Below are 27793 nucleotides of genomic sequence, written 5' to 3' on the forward strand. Positions count from 1 at the left end.
ACGGTGATGTCCGCACTCCAATTCCCCTTCTCCCCATGGCTCCAAGCGATCTCCCTATTATCTGCAGGCTTGAAAGACTGTGGAAGCACTCCGAAGCCCTCCCTGGGACAGAAGGGACTTGTCGGCCTGGAGGCTGTGCCCTCAGGGTCATGGCATCTGGAGCCTGAATGGGGGGAAGTTCAACCGATGGGAGAGGAGTAGCCTTAACGTGGCGGCAGGGTGGAGTGATAAGACGCAGGGGTCGGCCCTATGGGGCCCACCGTTACCCTGGCTTTTTTTTTTTTTTTTTTTTTTTTTGGCTCTTAATGCACTGGAGAACTGTCCAAGCATACAGGGCCCTGCCCTGGTGAGCCTGCTTGCGTGTGGCGGGAGAGGCTGCTTCCTTTGTGCCTGCTCCTGCACATGCTTTGTGGGGACCACGGATGGAAAGGTTGGGGTAAGAGGCTCCCACCTGGGCAGCCTATAAAAACTAGCGATTTCTGAGAAACTGGTTCGTTGGGGCTGCTCAGGGCTCCAGAATTGGCATTTCGAAGCCCCGCAGGCACCTGCCGGAGGTCGGAGGGCCCCTGGTGAAAGCAGGGTCCGGGCCAGAGTGTGGCCTGTGCACCGTCCATGGGCGCGGGTGCCTTCGGTCTTGGAGCAGCCCCCTTCCTGCACCCTCAGCGGATGGAACAGGCGGCCTCGGTGCTGGCAGCGTGAGGAAGTCCCAAGCTCAGCCAAGGTCACTCGAGGCGCGGGGCCCAGGGGCCGCCCACCCAGCTCCCCGCAGGGACGCCGGGAGGCGACAGCGCAGGGGCGGAAGTGGGGTCCGCCAGTGAGCGGCGCGAGGCGCCTGGGTGTGTCCGAGGGGCCTTCCCAATGGAGGCCGGCTCCGGTGATAGGCGTTGTCCAATGAAGTCCCTTGGGAGGCGGGGTTGAGGAGAGTGTTGTCCAATCGGTAGGGTCACCTGAGGGGCCCGCCCTCCTCTCCTGCCATAGGTGGGCGTCCCGCGCGGGGCGGGGAGAGCGGGCTTCCCCCCAATGGTCGGTGGCCCGGGAGGGGGCGTGGCCGCGGCGCCCAGGTCTGCCGCGACGGCGGCCACTCCGGCCCTCAGTCCAGCCGTCCGCGGCCGCGTTCGAAGCATGGCCGCCCTGGGGCGGCCGGGCTCGGGGCCGCGCGCTGCGGTGCCCGCCTGGAAGCGCGAGATCCTGGAGCGGAAGCGGGCCAAACTGGCCGCGCTGGGCGGGGGCGCGGGGCCCGGGGCGGCGGAGCCCGAACAGCGGGTGCTGGCCGAGAGCCTGGGCCCGCTGCGCGAGAACCCGTTCATGCGGCTGGAGGCCGAGCGGCGGCGGGGCGGGGGCGCGGCGGGGGCGCGGCTGCTGGAGCGGTACCGCCGCGTGCCCGGCGTGCGCGCCCTCCGCGCCGACAGCGTCCTTATCATCGAGACGGTGCCCGGCTTCCCGCCCGCGCCGCCCTCCCCGCCCGCCCCAGGGGCCGCGCAGATCCGCGCCGCCGAGGTGCTGGTGTACGGGGCGCCGCCCGGCCGCGTCAGCCGCCTGCTGGAGAGGTTCGACCCGCCCGCTGCGCCGCGCCGCCGCGAGAGCCCCGAGCGCGCCCGCCCCCCGCCCCCGCCGCCGCCGCCGCCGCCGCCGCCGCCGCCCGCGCAGCCCCGGCTCCCGCCCGCGGTCCCCAGCCCGCCCGTCGCGCCCGGGCCCCGCGGTGGAGGGGCGAGCCCCGGGGCCCGCCGCAGCGACTTCCTCCAGAAGACCGGCAGCAACTCCTTCACCGTTCACCCCCGGGGTCTGCATCGCGGTGCGGACGCCCACCTGCTCTCCAACGGGCCCTTGGTCCCGGAGCCCCGGGCCGGCCCTGCCAACCGCCTCGCGGGCTCCCCGCCTGGGTCAGGACAGTGGAAGCCAAAGGTGGAGTCGGGGGATCCCTCCCTCCACCCGCCCCCCAGCCCCGGGACCCCGAGTGCCACTCCAGCCTCGCCCCCTGCCAGTGCCACTCCTAGCCAGCGCCAGTGCGTCTCCGCAGCCACCAGCGCCAACGACTCCTTCGAGATTCGGCCGGCCCCCAAGCCAGATATGGAGACCATCCCCTCGGGGGACCTCCAGGCCCGGGCGCTGGCCAGCCTCCGCGCAAACTCTCGAAATTCCTTCATGTTCATTCCCAAGAGCAAGGCCTCCGGGGCCCCTCCTCCTGAGGGGGCGCAGTCCGTGGAGCTGCCAAAGGGAGACGTGGGCCCGGCCTCCCCGAGCCAGGAGCTCGGATCCCAGCCGGTGCCTGGAGGGGATGGTGCGCCTGCCCAAGGGAAGAGCCCCGTGGAGGTCGAGGCACAGTGGGCAGTCGAGGAGGGGGCCTGTCCCAGGACAGCCACCGCCCTCACTGACCGGGCCATCAGGTGGCAGAGGCCGTCCTCACCACCCCCCTTCCTGCCGGCTGCTGCAGAAGAAGCTGAGCCTGCTGAGGGCCTCAGGGTTCCTGGCTTGGACAAGAGTAGCCGGGAATACGGGAAGCCAGGGCTGCCTGTCACCTTCATCGATGAGGTAGACTGGGAGGAGGCCCCCCAAGAAGCCAAACTACCCTGCTCCCTGCGTCCTGCCAGACCCGGGTGCGTGGCAGAGCTTCAGCCCCGGGGCAGCAACACCTTCACAGTGGTGCCCAAGAGGAAGCCAGAGGCCCTGCAGGGCCAGAACTTCAGTCAGGCCAACGGGAAGCCCCGGCCACAGGAGGCCGAGGAGGAGAAGGCTGGTTGCCTCCTGGGGCCCACGCTGAAGAAGCGCTACCCCACCGTGCACGAGATCGAAGTGATTGGCGGCTACCTGGCCCTGCAGAAGTCCTGCCTCACCAAGGCTGGCTCCTCAAGAAAGAAGGTCAGTGGTGGGGGCAGGGCCACTGGCCAGGAGGGAGAGAGTGACAGCTCACACAACCGTGTGGGCAGCACCTGCCCTGATCCCAGGACGCTTGGCCTGGGCAAAGGATGGTTTCTATATGGACTCGAGGCGAGCTGGGGCTGGGTGAGCCGTGCCGGGTCCAGGGCCCCAGTGGAGCCCCCTGACTTGGGCCATGGGGACAGCTGACCTACTGTGTGCCTTTCGAGGCTGCTGGAGAGCACCGGGGCAGACAGTGCTGTGCCTCTTGCCAGTTCTTGTGGCTCATATGGAATTAGCGGGGCGGGCCTGTCCCTTTGTCAGTCCAGTTGGAAGAAGCAGACCTGGGCCTGTGGGCTCCTCCCTAGGCTTGGCTTTGAGGGGGTGGCCTCACATGGTCTCCTGGAGGGCCCGCTGCATGGGCGCGGGGCGCCAGGATGTGAGTGGGAAGAGGCCCGTGATCGGGGTTGGTGGGATCCCTGCATCACGGTCAGCCCTGGGGTGCAGCCCACCAGCCAGTTGGAGGGGGCTGTCAACGCCCCAGAAAGCACACTGGCTGGGAGCTGGGCAGGAGTGCCGCGTGAGTGTCTAGCATATGCCTGTTCTGGGCTTGGGAAGCTTGCTGGGGAGAAGGGGACTTTGGAGGCTCTGAGCCAGCCAGGCAGGGGAGTCTCCCTCCTGGCCAGTGGCCTGGAACCCTCTGGGCACAGGAAAAAGAAAATCCTCAGATTCTTCCTGGTCATTCTTGCACCTGTATTTGTTCCCCAGGGCAAATTCCAAGGGCAGCTCCACGTGACTTCCCCATCTGCGGTGACCTGTCAGGAAGCAGGTGTACCTTCCCTGGGGACTGAGCGGGGGCCTGGGGCGTCTCCCTTGGCTCTTCCTGTCCAGGCACTGCCCCAGAGCCAGTGCTGGCTAGGCTCACCCCTGAGGTGGGCTGTCCTCCAGCCTCAGTTTTCCCAGGCTGGGGATGGGACCTTTCGGGCTCCCTCAGCAGACAGGCTGCTGCCTCCCTCTGTTTGCTTCCTGCCTGGGGTTGGCCTTGGCATTGTGCCTCTCCCTGTCCATCCTCCCCTGCTGGAACCAGGGCGTTGGTGCTTCTGCCTGCTCTGTCTGCCGGCCCAGGCATCTGTGCTAACCCTCCTGAGGTGCTTCCAGTGGGGGCTTGGGGCTGGGCACAGGGCCCCTCCCATTCCTGGAGCCACATGGGTCTGTCTCCCCAACCCTCGCCCGAGCATCACCCCAGCCCATCGAGGTGGGGTCGGTCTGATAGCCACAGCCTCTCTCCCCCAGCTCCTGTCTGCCTTTCCCTCCCCTGCGTCCGTACCCTTGGCCCTGGCTACGCGAGGTGGGTGCTTCCTGGTCTTGCCCCAGAGGTGGCAGTGGGGACACCTCCCCCTTTGTAGAGAGGAATCTGCACCTCAGCTCAGGAGTCAGATGAGGTCATGGAGCTTGTGGGGCGAGAACTGAGTTCAGGTTCCTGTTTCTAGAACCCCTCCCCGTAACTTGTGTGGCCATCCCTGGGAGCCTGGCTTCTTCCTGGGACTTGAGGCCGCTGCCTAGGGCCTGGCCATCTTGCCCTCAGAAGGGACAGAACTGTGCCGGGCATGGTGGCTCACACCTGTAATCCCAGCACTTTGGAAGGCCGAGGCGGGTGGATCACGAGGTCAGGAGTTCAAGACAATCCTGGCCAAGATGGTGAAACCCCGTCTCTACTAAGAAGATATAAAAAAATTAGCTGGGTGTGGTGGCAGGCACCTTTAATCCCAGCTACTCGGGAGGCTGAGGCAGGAGAATGGCGTGAACCCGGGAGGCGGAGCGTACAGTGAGCCGTGATGGCACCACTGCACTCCAGCCTGGGCGACAGAGTGAAACTCTGTCTTAAAAAAAAAAAAAAAAAGGAGGGGGGACAGAACTGTGGGGGTCACTTGTGGCTGGGTTAGAATCAGAAGGGCAGGGTGGGGGCCGGAGGGCCAACAGGAGCAGAAAGATGCAGTCGGGGAGAGAAGCTGAGCCTGGGAAACAAGCCCTGGACCAGCAGGAGGGAGGAGCTCAGGCCAGCCTGAAGGGGTGGGAGTCCAGATGGACAATGCCTGGCATGGCCAGGTGGCCCGGGCAGGGCCCTGCCAGAGCAGCATGACCTGCTGGCTGTGACTTCCTGCCTGGGTACAGGCCAGCTGCCCTGCCTGGGAAGAGCCAGAATGTCCATCAGGAGGGGACGGAGGCATGGGGCTGCCCTGCCTTTCAGAATGGCTTGCTGGCCTCAGCACAGTGGGCTGCGGTGCAGGGCTGTCCCATGTACTCTGTGGCCCCTGGGCCAGGAGCACTCACAGGTGGGGGTGCAAGGTGCCCCATGCGAGTCCTGTACCTGGCCTTGCCTGACCACCCTAGGCAGCCTTTTTTTATTTTTTGTTTTTTGAGACAGTCTTGCTCTGTCACCCAGGCTGGAGGGCAGTGGCAGTATCTCAGCTCAGGGCAACCTCCATCTCCTAGGGTTCAAGCGATTCTACTGCCTCAGTCTCCCGAGTAGCTGGGATTACAGGTGTGTGCCACCACGCCCGTCTAATTATTGTATTTTTAGTACAGACAAGGTTTCACCATGTTGGCCAGGCTGGTCTCGAACTCCTGACCTCAGGTGATCCACCCGCCTCACCCTCCCAAAGTGCTGGGATTACAGGCGTGAGCCACGGTGCTGGCCCCAGCCTTTGGTTGGGACCACTGGCTGTGTGTGACCCCAGAGCATGGGGGTGGAGTGCAGGGATTGCAGGGCTTAGAATCCAGCGGGACCTGACTGTGGGCCAACGGCTTACTGTGCGCCTCAGTGACTGGCGGTGCTGCTGCTTTTCCTGGGGTGCAGATGAAGGGCAGCTCTTCAGTGGAGTTGTCTGGGTGGTGGGAGTCTGTGAGGCACCTGCCCTGGGGCTGGCTGTCCCCACACAGGGTATGATGCCCTTGCACGCCTCTGAGGGGTGCCGCCCTGCTCTGGGCAGTGGGGGGCTGCTGGCCTATGTGCCGGGGGTGGGGGGAGCCGCCTGGCAGGCACAAGCCCATTTAAGTTGTCCATTGGCAGAAGCGGCAGGTGCACCGTCTCGCAGGCTGAGCTTGGGGCAGACTGCTGTGTGCTATTGCAGCCGCGCCCAGGCTGCTTTCCTGGAGGGTGGGGCATTCCTTCTCATCCTCACACCCGCCGCCCGTGGGACTTGGCGCTGCAGCCTTTCCTCTTCGCGGAGCGCCACCTGGCCTGGCTCCTACCTGTCTGGCTGCCCCTTCCTCTCCCCTCTGCCCTCCTCTCCTCCTCCCCTCCTCCCCTTCTGGCTCTCTGCCCAGCCGGAGCATGTCAGTGTCCCCAGGGCTCAGTCCTGGACACCTAGAGCCGTCTGCCCTCACCTGCTGTGGGACTTCCGCCTCCACTCCCAAGGCCTCGCTCTCTGATCCTTAGACCCAAGTGCCACCCTGAGATCTGCCCTTCCTGCTGACACCACCTCCCGGCCAGCACCAAGCCCCAGACTGGGCTCCTCCCTGCCTCTCCCCATGTGCAACGCAGATCCTGGGTGGCCAGCGGCTGTTGCATCTCTCACTGTTGTTGGCTGAGCCCCTTCTTGTCAACTTTCCTTTCCTTCCCGCCTCTCCACCAGCTCTTCCCATAGGTGCCACCTAGGTGGTCTTTCTGAAGCCAGGGACCCCAGCAGCTGCCTGGACCCTCCTCCCTCAGCTTTCTCATGGGTGGAGGCTGTGCCTGGCGCTGGGGCCACACTTGACTCAGGGAGCACCCAGCGTCCCGGGAGCCTGCTGTGGACGTTGCACTCGGGCAGCCTGGTCTAGGGTCCGGCCACCCGTGGGAGCGTTGGCTGGGGCTGCGTGGGGGATGGGAGGCAGGTAGCCGTGTGCAGGGAGGAGGGAGGGGCAGGGCTGGGCTCAGCTCACACCTCCATCTGGGCAGGTTGGGGCTGGCTGCTTGGCCCTTTGTCCCGGGTGGAGGCCAGGCCCTTTGGTAACCAAAGCTAGGTGTGCACAGGCAGGGTGAGTGGAGCAAGAACAAAAGGGTCCTGAGAAGCCAGGAGGCTCCGCTGGGAGGCTGGGCTGAGCCGGGACCCACCTGCGGGCTCTCTGTTGGCTGCGCCAGGCGAAGTCCCTGATAGGCTGCATTGCCAGCCCCTGGCCACACCCTCTGCCCATCCTGCGTCCTGGGGTCTTCAGGCTGCCCACAGCATGAGTCACGGGGTGTCCTGTGACCCACTGACCTGTCTCCACAGTGGGAGGGGAGGGCTGTGCACCAGCCCAGCTGAGGAGACCTGGGGAGGCAGGACGTGACCAGAGCCCTGGGCCCCAGCTGAGGGCAGACAGGGGCTGCCTGTCCACCCCCCGCTCCCCACTGCCTGGCCAGGCTGTACCAGGCTCAGGGCCCATGTGCACCCAGCCCCCGCAGCCCCCCTGCTGGGACTGGTCATGTGCATGAGCGAGGGCACTAATCCTGCAGCCCTGGCAGCCGGCCCTTCTGTGTTCTCAGCCATGGGGGCTGGGCCTGAGGACTTCGGGGTCATCTGGGTTAGCTCCACGTATCCAGGGCGACTGGAAGCCCCATTTGTTGCTGGACTTTGGGGCTGTGGGAGACCTCTGGCCCACCAGCCCTGTCCTGCCTTGAGCACCTCCACCTGGGGTATCTGTCCCAAAGCATGAGTCTGGGAGGGCTGGGTGACCCCATCCCCAAGTGGGCTGGCAGTGGGTGGGTGTTTGTAGGGTCTGTCCCAGCCTCTCCCTGCCTGGCCTCCTGTGGGATGAGCGTTGGAGGGCCAGGTGGGCCTAGCCACAGGCGGGGCAGTTAAGGGACAGGAGCTGGTGCCTTTCTCCTTGTTTTGTCTGATCCAGGTGGCCTCCCCCTCCCCCGCTCATCCGTGCAGACAGCTGGGGTGCTGAGGCCTAGGGTAGGGATGCAAGCAGGCAGCTGAGTTGCCCAGCAGGGCTCTGTGTGAGCTGTGCTGAGAAGGGAAGCTGGAGGTTTGGGCACAAAGGGTGGCCCCCCCCGGCTGTGGGAGGTGGGGATGTTCATGGTGAGAAGGGACCCGAGGGTACGCTTGGCTGTGGGCCGTGTGGCCACTGCGGGAGAGGGCATGATGGCGGGAGCGTGTGCCCTCGGCCCTGTCCTGGCAGCCCTGTGTGGCCTCAGCTGCTTCCTGAGAGGCTGTCTCATCCTACTGTGCCTGGCTGCGGTGGTTCTCTGCCTGGGGCCCGGCTCCTGCCTCTGGGTCCTTCTAGGGGAGGAGGAGGAACTTGAGCTGCTGGTGTCCTGTGCCCAGGAAGAGTTTAATATTTCGAGCTCCGGCAGGGCCGCTCCCATCTGCTGCAGGTGGGGGCCGCTCATTTTCATGGGGGACCACTGGGGCCGGGCTGAGTGCAGCTGAGCAGTGGGAGCTCGGCTGTTGTGGGGAGCTTAGCCCCATGCAAGCCCCGGTCAGGGGAGGTGGAGAGTCCTGACCACTGCTCCCATTGCCCCTGGGAACCAGCAGGCCTGCCTGGGCTTCAAGGCCACTGGGAAAAGGAAAGCATTTGCTCAGATGTGAAATCCTGCAGCCTACGAAGCGGGGACGGAGGACGAGGGCCAGAGGGACAGCAGGGTGAGGAAGGGGTCATTGCTGGGGTCGCTGGCACCCAGGCTCAGTGGAGGCGGTTTCTCACTCTGCACAGTCCCTCAGGCCAACTCTCAACTATGTTCGGTGGGTGATGGTGCCTGGGGCTACCGCCCGGCTTGACGCCTCACAGAGGCCCTTGTCAGCAATGGGGGGTCCGTGCTCTGCCGGATTGTCCAGGCATCCAGTAAACCAGGACATGAACTTGGCTTTAGAGAGAGGCCCCAGACACCAGCAGGAGCTGCCTGGAGCCTAGAGGGCAAGACCCCTGAGGGGACAGCCCTCTTCCGCCCTGTTCCTGCTCTAGTGGGAGGGGATGTGTCCACCCCAGTGTCCCCCCAGCTGGTGCTCTGCCCAGACAGCAGAGCAGGAGGGTCCTGAGATGGTAGCCCCGGGAGCTGGTTTAGACGCTTCTGGGGACCCAGAGGCTTTGGGCTTCTGGTCCTGATCAGAGTTTGCTCCCTGGCTGGGATTGGGAGGGGAAGTTGGCCCCCAGGGTGGAGGGGATGGACGCCTGCAGGGTCCAGCTGGAGAGGTCTTCGCCCACCTCCTGGAACCCCCGAAGGGTTGATGGTGCATCCGGCGTGTCCGGCGCCCCACTTGGGTCAGCCTCATCCTGAGGGCTGGACCTGAGCCCCTGGCATTGTGCCCATGTGGGCCCTCAGCCCTGGTTCATGTGACTCTCACTCCCAGATGAAGATCTCCTTCAATGACAAAAGCCTGCAGACCACATTTGAGTACCCCTCCGAGAGCTCCCTAGCACAGGAGGAAGAGGTGGAGCATGAGGAGGAGGAGGAGGAGGAGGAGGAAGAGGAAGAGGAGGAAGAGGGTTCCGGCTCAGAGGAGAAGCCCTTTGCACTCTTCCTGCCCCGGGCCACGTTTGTGAGCAGCGTGAGACCCGAGAGCTCTCGGCTGCCAGAGGGCAGCTCAGGTGGGTGCCCACCGAGGGGGACAGGCAGCCTGGGCGGGGTGGAGCCTGGTCTGTGTCCACATGTCCACGTGTGCATCTCCGTTCACAGGCCTGTCCAGCTACACCCCGAAGCACTCTGTGGCCTTCAGCAAGTGGCAGGAGCAGGCACTAGAGCAGGCCCCGAGGGAGGCAGAGCCTCCGCCCGCAGAGGCCATGGTGAGCTGCAGGGGAGGGGAGCGCTTCGGGGAGTCTGATGCCTGGGCGAGCCCATGTGTCCACATTCTGTTCTCTCACTTTCAGCTCACACCTGCCAGTCAGAATGACCTCTCGGACTTCCGCAGCGAGCCAGCCCTTTATTTCTGAGCCCAGCACTGCCAGGACCAAGGCTGAGCCCCAGCTGTGGGAGTCCCGGAAGCTGGGCAGTAGCCAGGGACTACTGCACCCACTTCTGCCTTGTCTGGTCTCACCGTATTCCACCCACCCCTCCTGGCCTTGGAAGCAGCCAGGGTGCCTCCTGCCATTGGGACCAGGTCTGGGTCTCACTCCCCGGCCCTGGTTTGGGAGGGCCCAGGCGGGGAGTGGGGTGGGGAACTGCCTGTGGGTGAGGTCAGGGGTCTGCTGGGTGGTGGCCATCTGCAACCCGGCAGGGGACTGTGCAGATTCTACACCTGGCAGTTCCCTGTCCTGTCTCCTCAGCCTGCCTCCCAGCGGCCATGGGGGGTCTGGGGTGAAGGGCTGTCCCAGCTACTTGTCCTCTGCAGGACCCTAAGCCCCTGCCCACAGCCCCCATGCCCTCTGTGATGAGTGGCATCTTTCCTGCCTCTGACGATGGACTCAATAAACAGCACTGGACAAGGCTGCTGGCATCCCCACTGCGTGGTCCTTGGCTGAGAGGGGAGCAGGGGCAGGTCTCTGCAGTAAGAGGCCACATGGGGTCCAGTGGGCCCCAGCTTGCACGTCTGTGCCAGGGTGTGTGGGAGGGGACCCCAGTCTGGTACCCCCACTCCTTGATGTCCCAGTGGCCAAGGCTCTGACCCCCCAACTTCTACGGCCTGTTAACCTGTTGCCCCTCCATCCCAGCCTCCCAGAGCTGGCACTGTGGGAGGTAGGATGCCAGGCCTGCTGTCAGGGGCCTAGACTTCAGGTGGGAGGGTGAGTGTTGCAGCTGTTGGGCCTGAAGTGACTTCTCTGAGGGGCCCAGAGCCTGTGGAGGGACCAAGGGAAGGGCAGCATGAAGGCAGCACAGGGTACAGTGTCTCCTGCTGGGCTTGGCGTGCCCCCTGACCCCCACAGGATGAGGCAAGTGGGGATCAGCACCTGCCCGGGCAGCCAGATCTGGGGCTGTTTACAACCCTCTGAACCCAAGCCCCGTTTCCTCCCTGGAGAACCAAACCATAGAGCAAAGCGCTGCTGTCTGGCCAGACTCCGGCGGGAGAGTTTGGTGTATTTCCCTGGTTGGGGGGTGGGCCCAGCTCTTTTCTGGACCCTCTGGATCAACACACGCTTCCCAAATAGGCCCAGTCTTCAGGCAGTGCTTGGTTGCTGCAGGGACAGAACAGAGGCCCCAGGGCACGCAGAAGGATGGAGGTGGCCAGTGCTTGGCGTGCGGCCAGGGAAAGGGGCAGCAGGGCCTGGTGGCAGCAGTGGTGTCATCAGGCCAAGCAGGACTTGCAAGGAGGAACTGGTGGGGGTAGGGGGTGTGAAGCCCCCCCAGTCCTTGCTGAGAGAGACCTGAGTCTGAGGCAGCTGCTGGATATGCTTGGCATCCCTAGCTGTCTCTCTGGGCTGGGTCCTATGCTGGACACCAGGGTGTGGCAGAGAACAGGACGAGCGAGCAGAGCTGAGAGGAGGGTGAGCTGTGGGCCAGTCAGGGGAAGAGGACCAGCGGCCCTGCTGGGGAGGGCCGAGGGTGGCGCTGGCCTGGGCGGGGTGGGCACCCTCAGCGGTGTCCCTGAGGCTAGTTGGGCAGTCATAGGGAGACCACTCCAGACGCCTCCTCCCTCCTTTCCCAAGGGGGAGCCTCAGGCTCTGGCTCTGCAGGTGTCTGGCAGCCCCACACTGTTGACACGGGCAAGCAGCAGGCTGGCACGGACCTTTACAAAGATAATCTTTATTGATAATCACAGGCCACAGGGGTGAGCCCTGAGGTTTGGGTTCTGGGGTGAAGGAGAACCCCTGTCCCCTGCCCTGGGCCTCTGCTGGCTGAGGAGGGACAAGCTGAGGGGGCCCCCATGGTGCACAGACAACCAGGGCCTCCCCAGCAGGGCAGGAGTGTGGGTGCCACAGAGACAGGCCCTTTGCAGAGCTGACCTGGAACCCACCATCCCCACAGCCCGTGTGAGCACAAAGCCCCTGGGTGGGCTGTGCCCTGGCTTGTCAATGATGCCAGTAGAGGCTGGCAGCCGCCCCTCTCGGCACCGGGGACAGTGAGGGAAGGCAGCTGCTGCTGTGAAGAACAAAGACGCTCTGAGGACAGACTTGTCGGGGCTGAGGTGAGGGGCGCACAGAGGCAGGCCCTGCCCGTGGTCTGGTCAGCTGTCCCTGCCACCGCTACTTTTCTGGTCTGAGGCTGTAGCCTTGGTCAGGTTCCCAGCTTCCCTCTTGAGGACGCTGAGCAAAGTCTGGGAGCTCTCCAGAATCTGGGGCCAGAGAAGTGAGGAAGTTGTTACTGTTCACCTGCTGGGAAGTTCCTAAGCCCCAGCTGTCCTCACACTCAGGTTCTGGGACCTGGCTGTGGGTGCTGTAGCCAAGGGATCCTGTGCGGGGGAAGGCGGAAGCCCAAGGGGACTGGCAGACGGGGTAACAGGGCCCTCTTCCCTCCTGAATCTGACCCAGAACACTTCCTCCCCACCCTCAAAGCCAGGCTGGGTTAGCACTGGCCCAAGACGTGGCTCTTCACACTCTAAGCAGAAAGAACCACATGGCTAGCGAGAACCGGATGAAGACCAGGACCCAGGATGCCCCAGGTCCCCCAGACAGCCCCACGGTCACTCCCGCAGCAGCCTGGGTTCCTCAATGGGCCTGGCCACGCTGCTCCTGCCCGACATGTCAGCGAGGCACAGACTGCCCACAGCTGGGAGCCCCAGACGGTCCTGACGCCCTGCCGCGGCTACACCCCTGCCGCGGCTATCCCCTGATGCTCCGCCTGGCCTCCCGAGCTCCACCTTGAGGTAGGCGGCCTCCGTCTCCGCGATGGTCCGGTCGAACTCGTTGCGAGAGGCAATCTTGCGTGCCAGGTTCTCGTTGACGCGGGCCAGCTTCTCCGTCAGCTGCCTCACCTCATTCTGCAGCCGCTGCTTCTCGTCCTCCTCCTCCTGGATCTGCCGGCACAGCTCTTCCCGCTTCTGGCACAGCTCCTCTATGCCTGGGGGGCCAGGAGGGGCGGGGCTGTGGGCCCAGGGCAGGAGCGCGGCGGCGGAGGGCGGGCCTCCTTCCACCCGAGGAAGCCAGAGTCAGGCACCACCCCCGAGCACCCGGCGCGGGGCCTGCGAGCCAACGAGGGCTCGGGGCCACGGACACCCAGCCCCCGGCACGGAGGGCTCTGCTCAGCTGCGCGATGCCCGCAACTAGGCGGGTCCAGGGGCACCCCGCTGCGAGCCGGGAACCCGGCCCTGCGGCCCTCCCGACCTCCCCGTCCCGGCTGCGCCGCTCACACTTGACCAGCTCGTTGTTGTAGTTCTGCAGCGCCGCGCCCTGCTGGGTCATGGTCTACGCCGCCCGGGGCCCCGCCACCCCAACCGACGCGGAACCAGCGCTGTCCGCGCCTGCGCACGACTCCCTGACGGCGCGCCGAACTACGCGTCATCGCTGAGCGCCTTGTGCGCGTCATGGCTGCGCGTGCAGACTTGCGTCATCGCTTTGCGCCGTGCCGAGGGGATCTCGGAGCCGGTGGCTGCAGATGGCGGCGGCAGTTGTGGTGGCGGAGGGGGACAGCGACTCCCGGCCCGGACAGGAGTTGTTAGTGGCCTGGAATACCGTGAGCACCGGCCTGGTGCCGCCAGCTGCGCTGGGGCTGGTGAGGCCTGGGAAGAGAGCGGCGGCCCCGCGCGGAGTTTCCGGGACCCTATGCACTTTGGGGCGGCCACCTTCGGGTTCATACAGCTCTGTCCGTCATCCGCCTCTGCCCTGTCCTGCCGCTTTCCACCGCCATTCCACTTCATTTCGTTCAGCTCCGCTGGCAGCCCTTCCCTAGTTTCGGCCCAACGTCCGGACACCACGGACAGGGGGCAGCGGAGTTTTTGCAGCCTACCCCTCAGCTTCTTCCCTTCCCCGCCTCTCCCCACCTCTATGTTGTGTTCCCCTCGCTTCACGGTTTTCTGCGCTCCAGGTGTCTTCCCGGACCAGCGGTGCAGTCCCGCCAAAGGAAGAGGAGCTCCGGGCGGCGGTGGAGGTTCTGAGGGGCCACGGCCTGCACTCGGTCCTGGAGGAGTGGTTCGTAGAGGTGCTGCAGAACGATCTGCAGGCCAACATCTCCCCTGAGTTCTGGAATGCCATCTCCCAATGCGAGAACTCTACGGATGAGCCCCAGTGCCTTCTGCTGCTCCTTGACGCTTTTGGCCTGCTGGAGAGCCGCCTGGATCCCTACCTGCGTAGCCTAGAGCTGCTGGAGAAATGGACTCGCCTGGGCTTGCTGATGGGCACTGGTGCTCAGGGGCTGCGAGAAAAAGTCCACACTATGTTGCGCGGAGTCTTGTTCTTTAGTACCCCCAGAACCTTCCAAGAGATGATCCAGCGTCTGTATGGGTGCTTCTTGAGAGTCTATATGCAGAGTAAGAGGAAGGGGGAAGGGGGCACAGACCCGGAACTGGAGGGGGAGCTGGACAGCCGGTATGCCCGTCGCCGGTACTACCGGCTCCTGCAGAGCCCGCTGTGCGCAGGGTGCAGCAGTGACAAGCAACAGTGCTGGTGTCGCCAGGCTCTGGAGCAGTTCCATCAGCTCAGCCAGGTCTTGTGAGTAGTCTGTCCTGATGGCCGTGCTCTCGCTCCTACTGGTTGCTCCCCTGGGTCCAGCTGGCCTCTGCAGAAAGCTGGTGAGCCGTCCTGATAACCAGGAACATGACAGAGAGAGAGTCCCTGGGGTTCCTGTGCAGTGTGTCCTGGACACAGGTGTCTCTCTTCTGTCACTCACCTGCAGTCCCACGGATTCATGCCTTGCCCATGGTAAGGCCCTATGTGGCTTTTGTCTGCAGCAGCAAATTTCTTAGCGACTCCAAACTTTCTGAACTCTGCAGAATTCCACTGTGACTTTTGTCGACCCTGAGGCAAGGAATGATTCTCACCCTCGTCGACATTCCTTGCCCTGTAATTGTGAACAGAAGCCTGCTGCTGCTTCTCTCCAGGGAGATCAGGTCACTGTGAGGGCAAGTGGTCTCCTGTCTGGTTCTCTGGAGAGGAGAGGGTTTTGTTGTGAGAGACAGGTCCTGTTGTAGTCCTCTAGCAATTGTCACACCCTCGGCCATTTGTGGTGGCTTTGTCACATTGAACAGAGGTATGGCCACGCAGCTATTTGAGAGGTCTTAGGTGGACTAAAGGAGTGGTCCTGTTGCTGGCAGAGGTCAGGGTGACCATGAGGGGCTTCTGTTGGGCTCATCCCAGCAAAAGTTACACAGCAACCTTTCTCATTCTCCTCTGGAGTCTTTTTGCCACTGTAGACCACAGACTGCACTGAAAGGCACAAACAGTGGCATCTGTGTCTCTGGGGCCAGGGCAGCGGTGCAACTGGGTGTCGTTTCAGAGTTGATCCTAGGAGATAAGGGTAGGGCCCCTGACAGCCACACCTGCTGCCACTGATCACATGGGGAAGTCCAGTGTCCCTACCTGGTCAGAGGCCAGCTGGGTGGGGACAGCAGAGCCTGGGAGTGCTCTGTGCTCCGAGTGGCTTCTTGAAGCCTTTGGTACCAGCGCTCCAGGCCAACCAGGCAAGGAGAGTGGCTCTGTGCTGTCCTGGCCTTTCCCCTGACAAGGAACAGACACTCCCCAGGGCTGTTCAGTGGAGAATGTGTTGGATTGAGGACCTTGACATGGCTGCCTGGAAATTCCTCAGGGGTCGCAGAGGCCCTGGTTCGGGGCTGGCAGGCACAGTGGCCCCCACAGCTGAGGATTGTGGGGAGGTGCGTGCTGGTTGTGGGGGTGTGCGTGTGTGTGCTGCATGCACTCTACAGGCAGGACCGTCCTGGCATGGGGCTGTTCTGGGCTAGAGGGGCCGGTGTGTGCTGTGGGTGCCCCATGGCTAGGACTCTCCTCTAGACACAGGCTCAGTCTGCTGGAGCGGGTCAGTGCCGAGGCTGTGACCACCACCCTACACCAGGTGACCCGGGAGAGGATGGAGGACCGTTGCCGAGGCGAGTACGAGCGCTCCTTCCTGCGTGAGTTCCACAAGGTGAGGGCCCCTCCTTTGGGCTGTGCCCCGCTGGGGACAGGGGAGTAGGTTTCTGGCAAACCTGACACCTGGCTTTGGAAGCATCCAGAGCGTGGAGGCCTGGGTTGGCCTGGACCGGGTGGTGGCTGGAGCTGTTTTGATGTCGGGTAGAGACCAGTACTTCTGGGCCCTGGTGACAGCGAGGACACATCTGAGGTGCGCTCACCAGATCTGCTCAGAATCCCATGGCTGCAGTCAATACCGGGCCAGGGTCCCCAGGGGCTGCCCCAGGCAGGTGTGACGAAGCCAGGCCCACCAGAAGGGCCAGTGAATGGACCCCCTTCTCCTGTTTGCTGCCCTACTTGAGTGTGGACTTGCTTGGCCGGTCCCTCATGGACTGACCTACAGCCGGCCTGCACCACAGCGGGGGCGAGACACCCTCACATGGGGCCTCCAGGCGTCTGCACTGTTGGGGTGTGGTCTGGGGCTCTGCTCTGGGCTCCCAGGGCCATAGGGGAGCTGGGCCCACCCCTGTGGGTCCCCCTACCCTGTTCCCACATGTCACCTGTCCTTTCCTCCGTGCTTCGGAGTCCACCTACTGAGGTGCAGATTGGCTGTGATGTCAGGCTTTCAGAGAGAGTGGGCGTCCCCGCAGCGGTGGGCAAGAGTGGGCAGTCGGGTGGAGAGGGTGAACATCCGTGCGGTCTTGTTACTGCGTAGCAGGTCTGTGGGATGTGTGCACGCCTGGGACCCCGCGGTGGAATTGCCGTCTAGGGGTTTGTGCTCACTCAGAGGCGCTCTTGTGATGTACGGTGTCATCTGCATGGCGGGGGAGTGGGGGCTGGTCACATGTTTGGTCTCAAGAGCGTGTTTATCCATTTAAGTGGGGGCAAATGTGCCCGCCAGGCACAGCGCACAGGCCATGTGTGTCCATCACGTCTTATGCTAGGGCTGCTGTTGCCAGTGATAAGTGTGGGCACTGGTGCGTGTGAGAGGCATGAAGACCACAGGGGGGCCGGGACATCGCCTTTTGGGCCATCACCCACCCTGCAGGTTTTGATGTGCTTCCGCCTCCAAACACAGGTGGCCTTCGGGCTCCCCTTGGTCCTGGCCGACAGAGTGGGTGGCTGCGAGGCTCCTCCCAGCCTGTGAGTCAGCCTGGGGCTCACCGTGCCTTCCTACAGCTCACGCTAGCGTTCTTCCGACAGTGGATCGAGCGGGTGGTCGGCTGGCTCGGCAAGGTGTTCCTGCAGGACGGCCCCGCCAGGCCTGCGTCTCCTGAGGCCGGCAACACCCTGCGCCGCTGGCGCTGCCACGTGCAAAGGTTCTTCTACCGCATCTACGCCAGCCTGCGCATCGAGGAGCTCTTCAGCATCATCCGAGGTTGTCCCGCCCCGGCCTCGGGTCCTCTCTCCTGTCTGGGGAGCCTTCCCAGAGCCTTTGCTGTGTCTCCTCTGTGTCTGCGTCTGGGCTCCCTGTGCCTTCGCTGTCGCTCTTGCAGGGGGGTGCACCGGGCAGGGCTGGGACCCTCCCCACCGTGGGTGTCCCCTATGCCTGGATCAGGGCAGGTGTGGCAGATGCTGGACGGTGCTTCTAGGTGTCCACTGCTATGCTCCCTTGTTCTTGGCTCTTGCTGGGGACTGGCCCCTGGGTGTTGCTCTGTCCACCCTGTGGCATTGTGGTCAAATGCATCAGCACGCCGAAGTGTCCGGGGGGACGTCTGGTGCCTAGCAGGTGGTCTCATCATCTTCCTGGGGCTGGCGAGCGCATGTCCTCTCACACACTGCACACACCCTGCACCAGCCCGCACGTGCACACACATCTGTGTTCGTCCCTGAGGGATGTTCCTCTTCTTGTAGACTTTCCAGACTCCCGGCCGGCCATCGAGGACCTCAAGTATTGCCTGGAGAGGACAGACCAGAGGCAGCAGCTGCTCGTGTCCCTCAAGGCTGCCCTGGAGACTCGGCTCCTGCATCCAGGTGCCGTGTGCTGCCCGGCTGCCCAGCGCTCGGGGCTTAGACACTCACCAGGGTGCCCATGTCCAGGGAGCCTGGGGCCCAGTCTGCTAGCCCTGGACTTGTAGGTCTAAGGAAGGAATGGGTGGAGAAGCAGTTGGCGAGGTCCTTAGGGGATCTCGAGTGCCCATCAGCTTGCTTGTTTCTTCTTTGAAGGGAGTCGGGACTGACTGGTAGGTCTGAGGTGATGAGACTTAATTCTCTCAGAACAGACCACCCTGCAGGGCAGGGCCTGTGAGCAGGTAGAGATGGGGATGGGGGGACAAGGGAACAAGGCTGCAGTGGGGACCTGTAGACCACCTGACCGGCATGGCCAGCTGTCTACTCGGGCGTTGGCCCCTGGGAGGCTGTGGTCCCGGGCACTGCATGACTGCTGGCCTCTGCCCTGTCTCTAGGCGTCAACACGTGTGACATCATCACCCTCTACATCTCTGCCATCAAGGCGCTGCGTGTGCTGGACCCTTCCATGGTCATCCTGGAGGTCGCCTGTGAGCCCATCCGCCGCTACCTGAGGTGAGGGCCGCGCCAGCCTGGGAGCCACTGGGACCCCCGGCATCCTGCTGAGCTCCTCGTGGTCCTGGGGGCAGCCAGAGGGTGTGCTCAGCCCTCAGGACACAAGGTCTCCCCCAGCTGGGGAGTGCACAGGATCAGGCCCAGGGCTCTTTCCTTTCCTCTTGCCGGTGCCGGGCACCTGTCCTTGTCACACGGTGTCACTGTGCCCTCTGTGTGCAGCTGCCAGAGGCCCACCGCAGCCCTTCCTCTGCCTCCTCCTCCCCAGTGCAGAGAGAATCTCTTCCACTTGGCCTCGCCTTGGTGCTGACCAGCCCCCCCGGCTGACCAGGCAAGGAGAGTGGGCTCTGTGCTGTCCCAGCCTTTCCTACAACAAGGAACAGACACTGCCCGGGGTTGTTCGGTGGAGAATGTGCTGGAATGAGGACCTTGACGTGGCCGCCTGGAAATTCCTCAGGGCCGGCAGGCACAGTGGACCCCAGAAGCCGAGCGGTAGCAGCCGGTGGGAATCTGGCGCCTGTCTGGACTTGTTTGGTGCTTTGTGGCTGTAACTGGCCTGGCTTCTGGGCCAGTTCTTTTTTTTTTTTTTTTTTTTCCCAGAAGATATATCTTTAACTTCTTTTTTTTTTTTTTTTGAGGCGGAGTCTCGCTCTGTCCCCCAGGCTGGAGTGCAGTGGCCGGATCTCAGCTCACTGCAAACTCCGCCTCCTGGGTTCCCGCCATTCTCCTGCCTCAGCCTCCCGAGTAGCTGGGACTACAGGCGCCGCCACCTCGCCCGGCTAGTTTTTTGTATTTTTTAGTAGAGACGGGGTTTCACTGTGTTAGCCAGGATGGTCTCGATCTCCTGACCTTGTGATCCACCCGTCTCGGCCTCCCAAAGTGCTGGGATTACAGGCTTGAGCCACCGCGCCCAGCCAACTTCTTTTTTTTCTTTCTTTTTTTTTTTTTTTTTTTTTTTTAAGTTTTAGGGTACATGTGCACAACGTGCAGGTTTGTTACATATGTATACATGTACCATGTTGGTGTGCTGTACCCAGTAACTCATCAGCACTCTGGGCCAGTTCTTTGTTTTTGTTTTTTTTTTTTTGAGACAGAGTCGCCCAGGCTGGAGTGCAGTGACGCGATCTCGGCTCACTGCAAGCTCCGCCTCCTGGGTTCACGCCATTCTCCTGCCTCCGCCTCTGGAGTAGCTGGGACCACAGGCGCCCGCCACCACGCCCGGCTAATTTTTTTTTGTATTTTTAGTAGAGACGGGGTTTCACTGTGTTAGCCAGGATGGTCTCGATCTCCTGCCTTCCTGATCTGCCTGCCTCAGCCTCCCAAAGTGCTGGATTACAGGCGTGAGCCACCCCACCTGGCCTTTTTTTTTTCCGAGACAGGCTCTTGCTGTGTCGGAGTGCGGAGGCAGAATCCTATCTCCCTGCAGCCTCAGACACCTGGGCCTGAGTCTTCCTGGCTCAGTGTCCCTAAGTGCTGGGAGCGCGCTCACAGCTCCTGCTGTTCCCGAGTAGCGTTGAGTTTATTTGTTTTTAAGGAGTCTGACGGGCCTGTCTTTAATACACAGCCTGTCACACTGAGTGTAGAGGCAGGGTGGGTGGTGCTGGCCTAGATGGGGCCGGGACTGGGGTGAGTGGTGGGAGGTGCACGCAGGGTGTCCACACTGTGGGCCACAGCAGCACTCACGTCGGCAGGACACGGGAGGACACGGTGCGGCAGATTGTGGCCGGGCTGACAGGGGACTCGGACGGGACAGGGGACCTGGCTGTTGAGCTGTCCAAGACCGACCCTGCAAGCCTGGAGACAGGCCAGGACAGTGAGGATGACTCGGGCGAGCCGGAGGACTGGGTCCCGGACCCCGTGGATGCCGATCCAGGTCAGCCCCGCACGGCCCTGTTCACCAGCGGGGTGGGGGCTTCAGCCAGGCCGTCTGCTCTGGACTCATCTCTGTCACAGAGCTTGGCTGTGTCAGGTGTGGCCAGTGTCCCAGAGGCTTGAGGGTGTCAAAGTTCAGGGCAGTGCTCCACCCCCCCGCCGGCCTGGGCAGGCCCGTGATGGGCTGTGTTCCTCCGTGGCTAGTCACTGGCCGTGGGGGATGCCCTGCCTCACACTGCTTGTGAGTTGTGAGGTGTTCCTGCCCTGCCACTGCACCTGGCAGAGGAGTGAAGATGTGGGTGGCCCCTGAGCCCCATACTGATTTGGGGCTCAGAGTCTTGTTAGGGTGCCAGCTCCTGCTCAGGGCCCATCTGTGCCTGGCCCTCGTCTGCGAGGGCTCCCAGAGCTGTGGGGCCCAGGCCTGGCCCCTGCCCTGGCACAGATGGTAAGTCTTCAACACATCTTTAGTCTCAGAGGAGAACCCCAGGACCTTTGGCTTGTCCCCTAAGCCTGCATGGGGGTCCCGGGAGGTCCCTGTGAGGTGGGAGGGGCTGGGGATTGAAGCTTTTGCTACAGGACCTGACTCTAGGTCTCCCAGGAGGCGCCGGGCTGCTCCCAGCCTTGAGGGCCTTCAGGAAGAGCCCTGCCAGGCTGTGCCGTCTGGCTGGGCGGGTTGGGAGGGGAGCGGCCCTGTCCTTGCCTCAGTGCCTGTCAGGTGACACCCCTGCCCCCACCGTGCCAGGGAAGTCGAGCTCCAAGAGGCGTTCATCAGACATCATCAGTCTGCTGGTCAGCATCTACGGCAGCAAGGACCTCTTCATCAATGAGTACCGCTCGCTGCTGGCCGACCGCCTGCTGCACCAGCTCAGCTTCAGCCCTGAGCGGTGAGGCCCACGATGTGCCGCTCCTCTCCAGGGGTACCGGGGCCTTTGCCAAGCCTCTGTCGGGACAGGGCCCTGATCCCGTGCCTGGGGCCTGGTTGGAGCTGTGCTTCCGCCCCCACTCCTGGCTGAAGGTGTGCTAGCTATCGGGGTGCCCACACAGGACCCCTGCTCTACCTGCGGGGCACCCCCGTGCCCTGCCACAGGTGCTCCTTGGGGCTGGGGCTCACCGCGACACCCTGCCCTGACACTCATCTTTCCAGGGAGATCCGCAACGTGGAGCTGCTGAAGCTGCGCTTTGGCGAGGCCCCAATGCACTTCTGCGAGGTCATGCTGAAGGTGGGTCCCAGCCCCGCCCGCTGCCCGGCTGCCCCACAGGTCCCCCGTGACACTGGCTCCTCCTCAGGACATGGCGGACTCCCGCCGCATCAACGCCAACATCCGGGAGGAGGACGAGAAGCGGCCGGCGGAGGAGCAGCCACCGTTCGGGGTCTATGCTGTCATCCTGTCCAGTGAGTTCTGGCCACCCTTCAAGGACGAGAAGCTCGAGGTCCCCGAGGACATCAGGGCAGCCCTGGAGGCTTACTGCAAGAAGTACGAGCAGCTCAAGGTACCTCCATGCCGGGCCGCCCCATGGGCCCTCGGCACCCCCATCCTGCGCTGCAGGGCTCCCAGCAGCCTGGTACCTGTGGCCGCCCCGTTGTCACCCGAGTGTCTCTGGGTTGGTCCCGTCTCGCAGTCACCCCTGCAGGAGAGGGAGTGGGTCTGGCCCACACTCCATCCGCCTTCCTCCCAGCAACCCTGTGCGCCTGTGAGCGAAAGTCCCTGTGGCCCACAGGAGCTTGGGTGGGCTCTGCTGGGCCCAGGTCTCTCGACTGCTTTACGGGGACCCCTGTGGCCACAGCAGGCCCCGCCCTCTGAGTGTTTCCTCCTCTTTCACCATCCGTCCTCTGCCTATCAGAACCGGGGCTTGGGGTGCCTTGTGTCACTGCAGGGAGGCAGCCGGGGAGCCAGAGTTGCCCTCTGCCCAGGGCAGCGCTCCCAAGCACACCTGACTCCCAGGACTGCAGCCCTGCCCCCTTCTCCAGGTCTGTTTCCTCGAGAACTACCTTTGCAGGTTCCGGCGGTACTTGAGGACCGGGGCTGTGGGTCTGTGGTGGGAATAGGAGGGAAGCAGATGTGGGGAGTGGAGGAGTGAGCCCTGGCCTGGAGGTCACTGGCAGACGGGGACAGTGTGCCCAGGTGATGGTGTTGGCCGTGTTTGGCTCACATCCCTGGCAGCACTGCCGATTCCAGCAGTCCCAGGACAGGCGTCCAGAGCCCGAGGTATGGGACCAGGCTTGGAGGTTCTTTCCCTGAGCTCATAGTCAGGTGAGATGTGTCGGCTGGCGGAGGAAGGGGTCAGGATAGCCATCATAGGCAGGTTCCAGGGCTTTCAGTCTGATGTGTGGGGCCTGTGGGGCCTCCAATATGCCCATCAAGACTGGGGTGGGGCGGGCACCCCAGCAGGGGAAATGTGAGGAGAGGGTCCTGGGGCACAGCCGGCATCCAGGCTGCAAACCCCAACCCCAGGTGCCCCAGGAGCCCCGGGAGGGGGATGGTCCAGCCTCAGCCAGGGCCGGAGGAGCAGTCTTAGGACAGAGCCGCCAGGAGGCTGGCAGGTGGGGCTGAGTTCAAGGGAGGGTCCGCAGCTTCTCCAGGTCTGCTGTCAAGGAGGCTGGACCTAGATGTGTGTTCTTTTTTTCTTTGGCAAGTAAGAGGGCCTTGCTGTGTTGACAGGCCAAGGGAACTTACTCCTAGGGGAGAGGAGGGCGATACGTCCACTTTAGAAACCAAGGGGGAAGCTTCCTTCCAGAGACAGACAAGAGGAGAGCCAGGCAGAGGCACCAGGGCGGGAGGCTACAGGGCTCTGGTAGGGCCGGGCTGCTGACCACGGTGGCGAGTGTCTGCTGCCTCCCTCCAGGCCTCAGCTTGGCTCTGGAAGAGTCCAGGTGTCCCTTGCAGCTTGTGGAGGGTCTGTGTGGCTCCTGCCTGCTCCCGGTGGAAAGGAGGGCCCTGGCAATCCCCGCACCTCCAGCTGTGGCCTGTGCTACAGCCTGGCATCTCTGGAGCCTGCAGGCACCGTGCCCTGCTGCGTTCTGGTACACATCATCTGTGTGGCCGGGCTCCACGCTCGGTCCCTTTTCCCCGCCCCTTCTGGCTGCCTCAGGCTCTCCAGCGCCACTTCCAGGCGAGGTCCCACTGGCCTCCCTCCAGGGTCCCGCCTCGGGTCCCAGGCATGGCTCAGCCACTGCCCATTGCTCAGGCCTGAAGTGCTGGGACAGCCACATTCCAGTGTGTCTTAACCTCAGTGGGACACAGGAGTAGCTCAGGAAGGCCTCGGGGCTGTGCTGAGGGGTCCCACCAGCAGAGCTCCTGGCCAAGGGACCTTGCTGGACACCTGGCTGGCCATGCAGCCCTCAGCATCTACCCCTGAGCCGGCTGCTTCTGAGCCCTTGCAGCTGTCCTGCTGCAGGCTGACCAGTGGCGTTTGTGGAGGTCACGGCCTTGGAGCCAGAGCTAGGACCAAGGCAAGCCACTGACTCCCCCTCCATTTTCTGTCCGTAAAGAGAGGTTTGTTTCTGTTAAGAGCTGCCGGATCCTGGAAGGACTCAGGAACCCTTGGCCCACAGAGCAGGTGTGTCAGTGCCCCGGTGCCACCGGCACAGAGTACCACAGACCAGGGGGCTTAGAAGAAACGATCATCTTACAGAAGTCAGAAGTCTAAAGTCAGGCCAGCAGGGCCCTCCGACGGCTCTAGGGGAAGCTGCTTCCTCCCCTCTTCCAGCTTCTGGGAGGTCCAGGAGCTCCTGGGCCTGTGGGTGGCTTGCTCTGGTCTCTGCCGTGTCGCCCATGATGTTCCCCCGTGTCTCTGTTCCTGTCTCCCTCTTAGAAGGACACTTACTCTATTCCAGGGTGATGTCATTTTAATTATATCTTTAATGACCGTATTTCCACATAAGATCCCATCAGAGGTACTGGGAGTTAGGGGTTCATGTGTCTTTTTTTGAGGGGCACAATTCAGTGCATAACAGTCTGCCCCATGGCGGGTCCCTCCAGCATGCAAGTGACAGTTAACCCCAGTAGCCCCAAAAGTCTTCACCATTTCAGCATCAACTCCAAGTCCAAAAATCCCATCTAAATATCGTCCACACGAAGTTCCACAGCTCAGCATGTAAATATCATCTAAACGAGGCACGGGTGAGGCTTGGAGTGTGCTTCATTCCTCTCCAGCTGGGACACTGTGAAATCAGGCAACAAATGATCTGTTTCAGAAGTTCCACCGTAAGACAAGCATAGACATTCCCACCCCAAAAGGGAAAACTGGGAGGAAAAAGGTTGGCAGGTTCCAAGTGAGTTCAAACCCAGCAGCTGAAATTCCAGTTGACTTCCAGGCCTGCGAATCCTCTTTGGCTCCCTGCTCCGTCCTCAGCCTGCAGGGGCAGCCCCACCTCGTCAGCTTCGGCCTTGGGCTCTGCAGCTCTGCTCTTGGAGCCTGCCTTCCTTTCGGTCCAGCCTGGCAGCACTTCAGATGGTACAAAATTCTCACACACCTTGTTGGCTTATCATGCAGCTCACCAGTGTCCAAGCGCTCAGACAGGTGGGTCCGCAGCCCTTTCCCAGAGGCCCCACCTGGCCCTGTCTGCTGCTGAGATGGTTGGTTGGATGCACAGGTCACATCTCATCGCTAGCAAACCCTGGTCCAACCACACCCTTGGCCACGTCTCAGAGCTGCCTGGATACAGCATTTTTCAGATCCCCAAGGGCTGGTGCCTTTTTGCTTAATGGTTCCTGCCTCACTGATGGTTTCCCTCTTGTATTCTGCTGTAAGTAGCAAGGAGAAGGCAGGTGGCACTTGCCACACTGCTTGGAAATCTCCTCAGCTGAATGTCCAGGCTCATCAGCTGTAGGCCCCACCATGTACCCAACAGTAGAGCCCCAGCCAGCCAAGCTCTCTGCTGCCTCCTCTGGTTCCCAGTAGCACACTCATTTCCACCTGAGACCTCACTGGAAGCACCTGTTGGGTCGGCATTGCTGCTGGTATCCAGTCTGTGATGCTGTGTGTATTCTCCAAGACGACGGCAGCTCTCCTCTCCCGGCCATTTCCAGGCTTGTCTTCACGCCTTTCTACCAACAGTCGCGCAGGCCCTCACCATAGTTCTTCTAGCCTCTCCCCATCACCCACTTCCAAAGCTGCTGCCACCGTTCTCGGTGTTAGGTTTCCACAGCGCCTTTCCTGGTACCAAAAGATCTGTTCATTTCTTGTGGTTGCTGTAACAGTGTCACAAACTGGGTGGGTTAAAAAAACAGAAATAGATTGTCTTAAGTTCTGGAGGCTGGAAGTCCAAGGTGAAGATATTGGCAGGGCCCCGTTCCCTCTGAAACCTCTTAGAGTCCTCTGTTGCCCCCCAGTTTCTGGTGTTTGCCACAGCCCGTGGTGTTTCTTGGCTTGTGGCCGCATTGCTCCAGGCAGCCTCTGTCTTCGTGGGCTGCCTCCCTGCCTGCCTGTGTCTTCCCATCTTTCCTTTGCTTAGAAGGACCCCGGTCATTTGGATTAAGGTGCACCCCACTCCAGTGTGACCTCAGTTATATCTGCATCAACCCTGTTGTAAATACAGCCACATTTCCAAGCACTGGGGGTTAGGAGGCAGACGTAGCCTTTTTGGGACACACCTTGTGACGCTGGCCCCATTGCCATTTCATGGTAGCTGAGCAGGTAGGGACCCCACCCAGTCCTGTGCTCTCGCTGCTCACCTGCCTGCCAGAGTAGGGTGGGGCAGGTGGCTTTGGGAGCCCCTTTCTCACCCGGTACCAGGTGGCAGAGCCCATGGGCCTGAGCCCCCTGCAGCCGAGCTGCCCAAGCTGACCCTAGCCCTCCTTAGGCCATGCGGACCCTCAGTTGGAAGCACACCCTGGGCCTGGTGACCATGGACGTGGAGCTGGCTGACCGCACGCTGTCTGTGGCGGTCACCCCGGTACAGGCGGTGATCTTGCTGTATTTTCAGGACCAAGGTGAGCCCACCAGCCCCTAGCTAGTCTGCCCCGGCCACACGGCCCAGCTGTGGGTGAGGGACTGTTCCCCAGTGACGGTGTGGTTTGGGGCAGCTGCGCCAGCAGGCAGCACCCTTCCCTTTCCCACGGGCAAGGCAGGGTGGTCTGGGAGCCCCCCGACCTCTGGGCTGACAGGAGGCAGGGGAGGTGCAGCCTGTGCCCAGTCTGCCCAGTGTCCCGGTCACTCTGCACGCAGCCAGCTGGACCCTGGAGGAACTGAGCAAGGCAGTGAAGATGCCCGTGGCACTGCTACGGCGGCGGATGTCTGTGTGGCTGCAGCAGGGCGTGCTGCGCGAGGAGCCCCCCGGCACCTTCTCTGTCATTGAGGAGGAGCGGCCTCAGGACCGGGACAACATGGTGCTCCTGGACAGTGACGACGAGAGCGACTCCGGCATGGCCTCCCAGGCTGACCAGAAGGAGGAGGAGCTGCTGGTGCGTGTGCGGGCCCGTGGGGGGTGGCGGGGAGGGCCTGCGGGTGCCTGATGGGGGCTGGCCTGTGTCCGCAGCTCTTCTGGACATACATCCAGGCCATGCTGACCAACCTGGAGAGCCTCTCGCTGGATCGTATCTACAATATGCTCCGCATGTTTGTGGTGACCGGGCCTGCGCTGGCCGAGATTGACCTGCAGGAGCTGCAGGGCTACCTACAGAAGAAGGTGCGGGACCAGCAGCTCGTCTACTCGGCCGGCGTCTACCGCCTGCCCAAGAACTGCAGCTGATGCACCCGCCCGCCTGCCCGCCAGGTGCTGCCCTGCAGGTGCTCTCGTCCTCCCATGCCAGCCCCTGCCCGCCTGTGTCCCAGAATGCACTGCTCAGGGGCACGCCCACTCCCACCCCCACAGTGTGCAGATTAAAGCAAGTCAGGTCATCTTTTTCTATCCTGGTGGCTTTGTGGGGCCCCCCAGATGCCCCTCTATCCTGGGCCTCTCTCAGCCTGGCAGGGCCTGCTCCTCAGCAGTAGGCGAGGGGCCACCCAGGCCTACACATCTGCACTGGGAATCAGCCTCCTGAGAGCTTCCCGGGCCGCCCCCGCCTGGGTGCTCAGGAAGCCGCGCGTGAAACCCCACATCACACCTGGGCCACGGCTCAGGCAGCCACGTCCTAGGGCTTGGTGCTACCTGCCAGACCTCCAGCTCCATCCCTGTGCCTCTGGCCTTTGGAAGGAGCCCTGGGGTCACCCTCTGCTCAGCCTGTGCCCACCCCACGTGCCGGGCCAGGAGGTCTCCAGCGAGGCTGGGACGTTGCATGGGTTCGGTTGGAATTGCTTAGACTGGCGAATGACGTCTTGGCCAACACACCTCATCTCCGGCAGCAAAGCTCTGCTCAAAGCTATGCCCTGGTGGCCAGAGGGACTGGGCACTTGTCCCCTGCTCCACACTTGGGCAGGGTGGCCGCAGAGCTCGGCCTCACAGGTGTGCCTCGGAAAGGCAGGTCGCCCCCATGTCCCCCACATGTGTGGTCATGCGTGTGCAGGCTGCCCAAGGCCTGTCCCAGAGGCTGGCACTGGGAGAGGGAGACGCCACAAAGCTGAACAAGGGCCCTAGGGTCCAGCTCTGGGCTCTTCTGCTGCTAAAACCTGGGCCTGTCTCCCAGAGGTGCCATTTCCAGGCCAGACATATTCCACCCCGATGGTGCCGTCCTCCCAGGGGATAAAGGCCCTTTGAACCGGCACCTCGAGT

General features: G+C 62.8%; 3 protein-coding genes across 6 annotated transcripts; 2 read left to right on the top strand and 1 right to left on the bottom strand.

The window, feature by feature from the left end:
- Positions 1 to 1092: 1092 nt before the first annotated feature.
- On the top strand, positions 1093 to 10253 carry TPRN (taperin). Of its 2 annotated transcripts, XM_005580332.5 has the most exons (4): positions 1093 to 2856; positions 9171 to 9408; positions 9497 to 9603; positions 9688 to 10253. In XM_005580332.5, the coding sequence occupies exons 1-4, from the start codon at positions 1123 to 1125 to the stop codon at positions 9748 to 9750; spliced, it is 2142 nt and encodes a 713-aa protein (XP_005580389.3). In that variant the 5' UTR covers positions 1093 to 1122; the 3' UTR covers positions 9751 to 10253. The 2 variants fall into 2 exon arrangements, with proteins under 2 accessions (XP_005580389.3, XP_005580388.3); XM_005580331.5 differs by having other exon boundaries at positions 9497 to 10253.
- A 1224-nt stretch (positions 10254 to 11477) lies between these two features.
- SSNA1 (SS nuclear autoantigen 1) lies at positions 11478 to 13165 on the bottom strand. The gene is made up of 3 exons (XM_005580335.4): positions 13041 to 13165; positions 12552 to 12751; positions 11478 to 12026 (listed from the first exon to the last, which is right to left on the bottom strand). Exons 1-3 carry the CDS (start codon positions 13090 to 13092, stop codon positions 11919 to 11921), a joined length of 360 nt encoding a protein of 119 aa, XP_005580392.1. The 5' UTR covers positions 13093 to 13165; the 3' UTR covers positions 11478 to 11918.
- Positions 13166 to 13242: 77 nt separating this feature from the next.
- Positions 13243 to 26982, top strand: ANAPC2 (anaphase promoting complex subunit 2). Of its 3 annotated transcripts, XR_012424042.1 has the most exons (14): positions 13243 to 13402; positions 13715 to 14337; positions 15634 to 15766; positions 16954 to 17128; positions 17605 to 17724; positions 18156 to 18273; positions 19962 to 20143; positions 20885 to 21026; positions 21287 to 21362; positions 21430 to 21633; positions 22018 to 22111; positions 25946 to 26075; positions 26311 to 26546; positions 26621 to 26982. XR_012424042.1 is itself a non-coding variant. In XM_045374077.2 (13 exons), the coding sequence occupies exons 1-13, from the start codon at positions 13286 to 13288 to the stop codon at positions 26831 to 26833; spliced, it is 2469 nt and encodes an 822-aa protein (XP_045230012.1). In that variant the 5' UTR covers positions 13243 to 13285; the 3' UTR covers positions 26834 to 26982. The 3 variants fall into 3 exon arrangements, 2 of the variants coding, with proteins under 2 accessions (XP_045230012.1, XP_073872023.1); XM_045374077.2 differs by lacking the exon at positions 22018 to 22111; XM_074015922.1 differs by lacking the exons at positions 19962 to 20143; positions 20885 to 21026; positions 21287 to 21362; ... (3 more) ...; positions 26311 to 26546; positions 26621 to 26982 and adding an exon at positions 18539 to 18836.
- The last annotated feature ends 811 nt before the right edge of the window (positions 26983 to 27793 follow it).

The sequence above is a fragment of the Macaca fascicularis genome, chromosome 15, assembly GCF_037993035.2.
Source record: "Macaca fascicularis isolate 582-1 chromosome 15, T2T-MFA8v1.1".
NCBI lineage: Eukaryota > Metazoa > Chordata > Mammalia > Primates > Cercopithecidae > Macaca > Macaca fascicularis.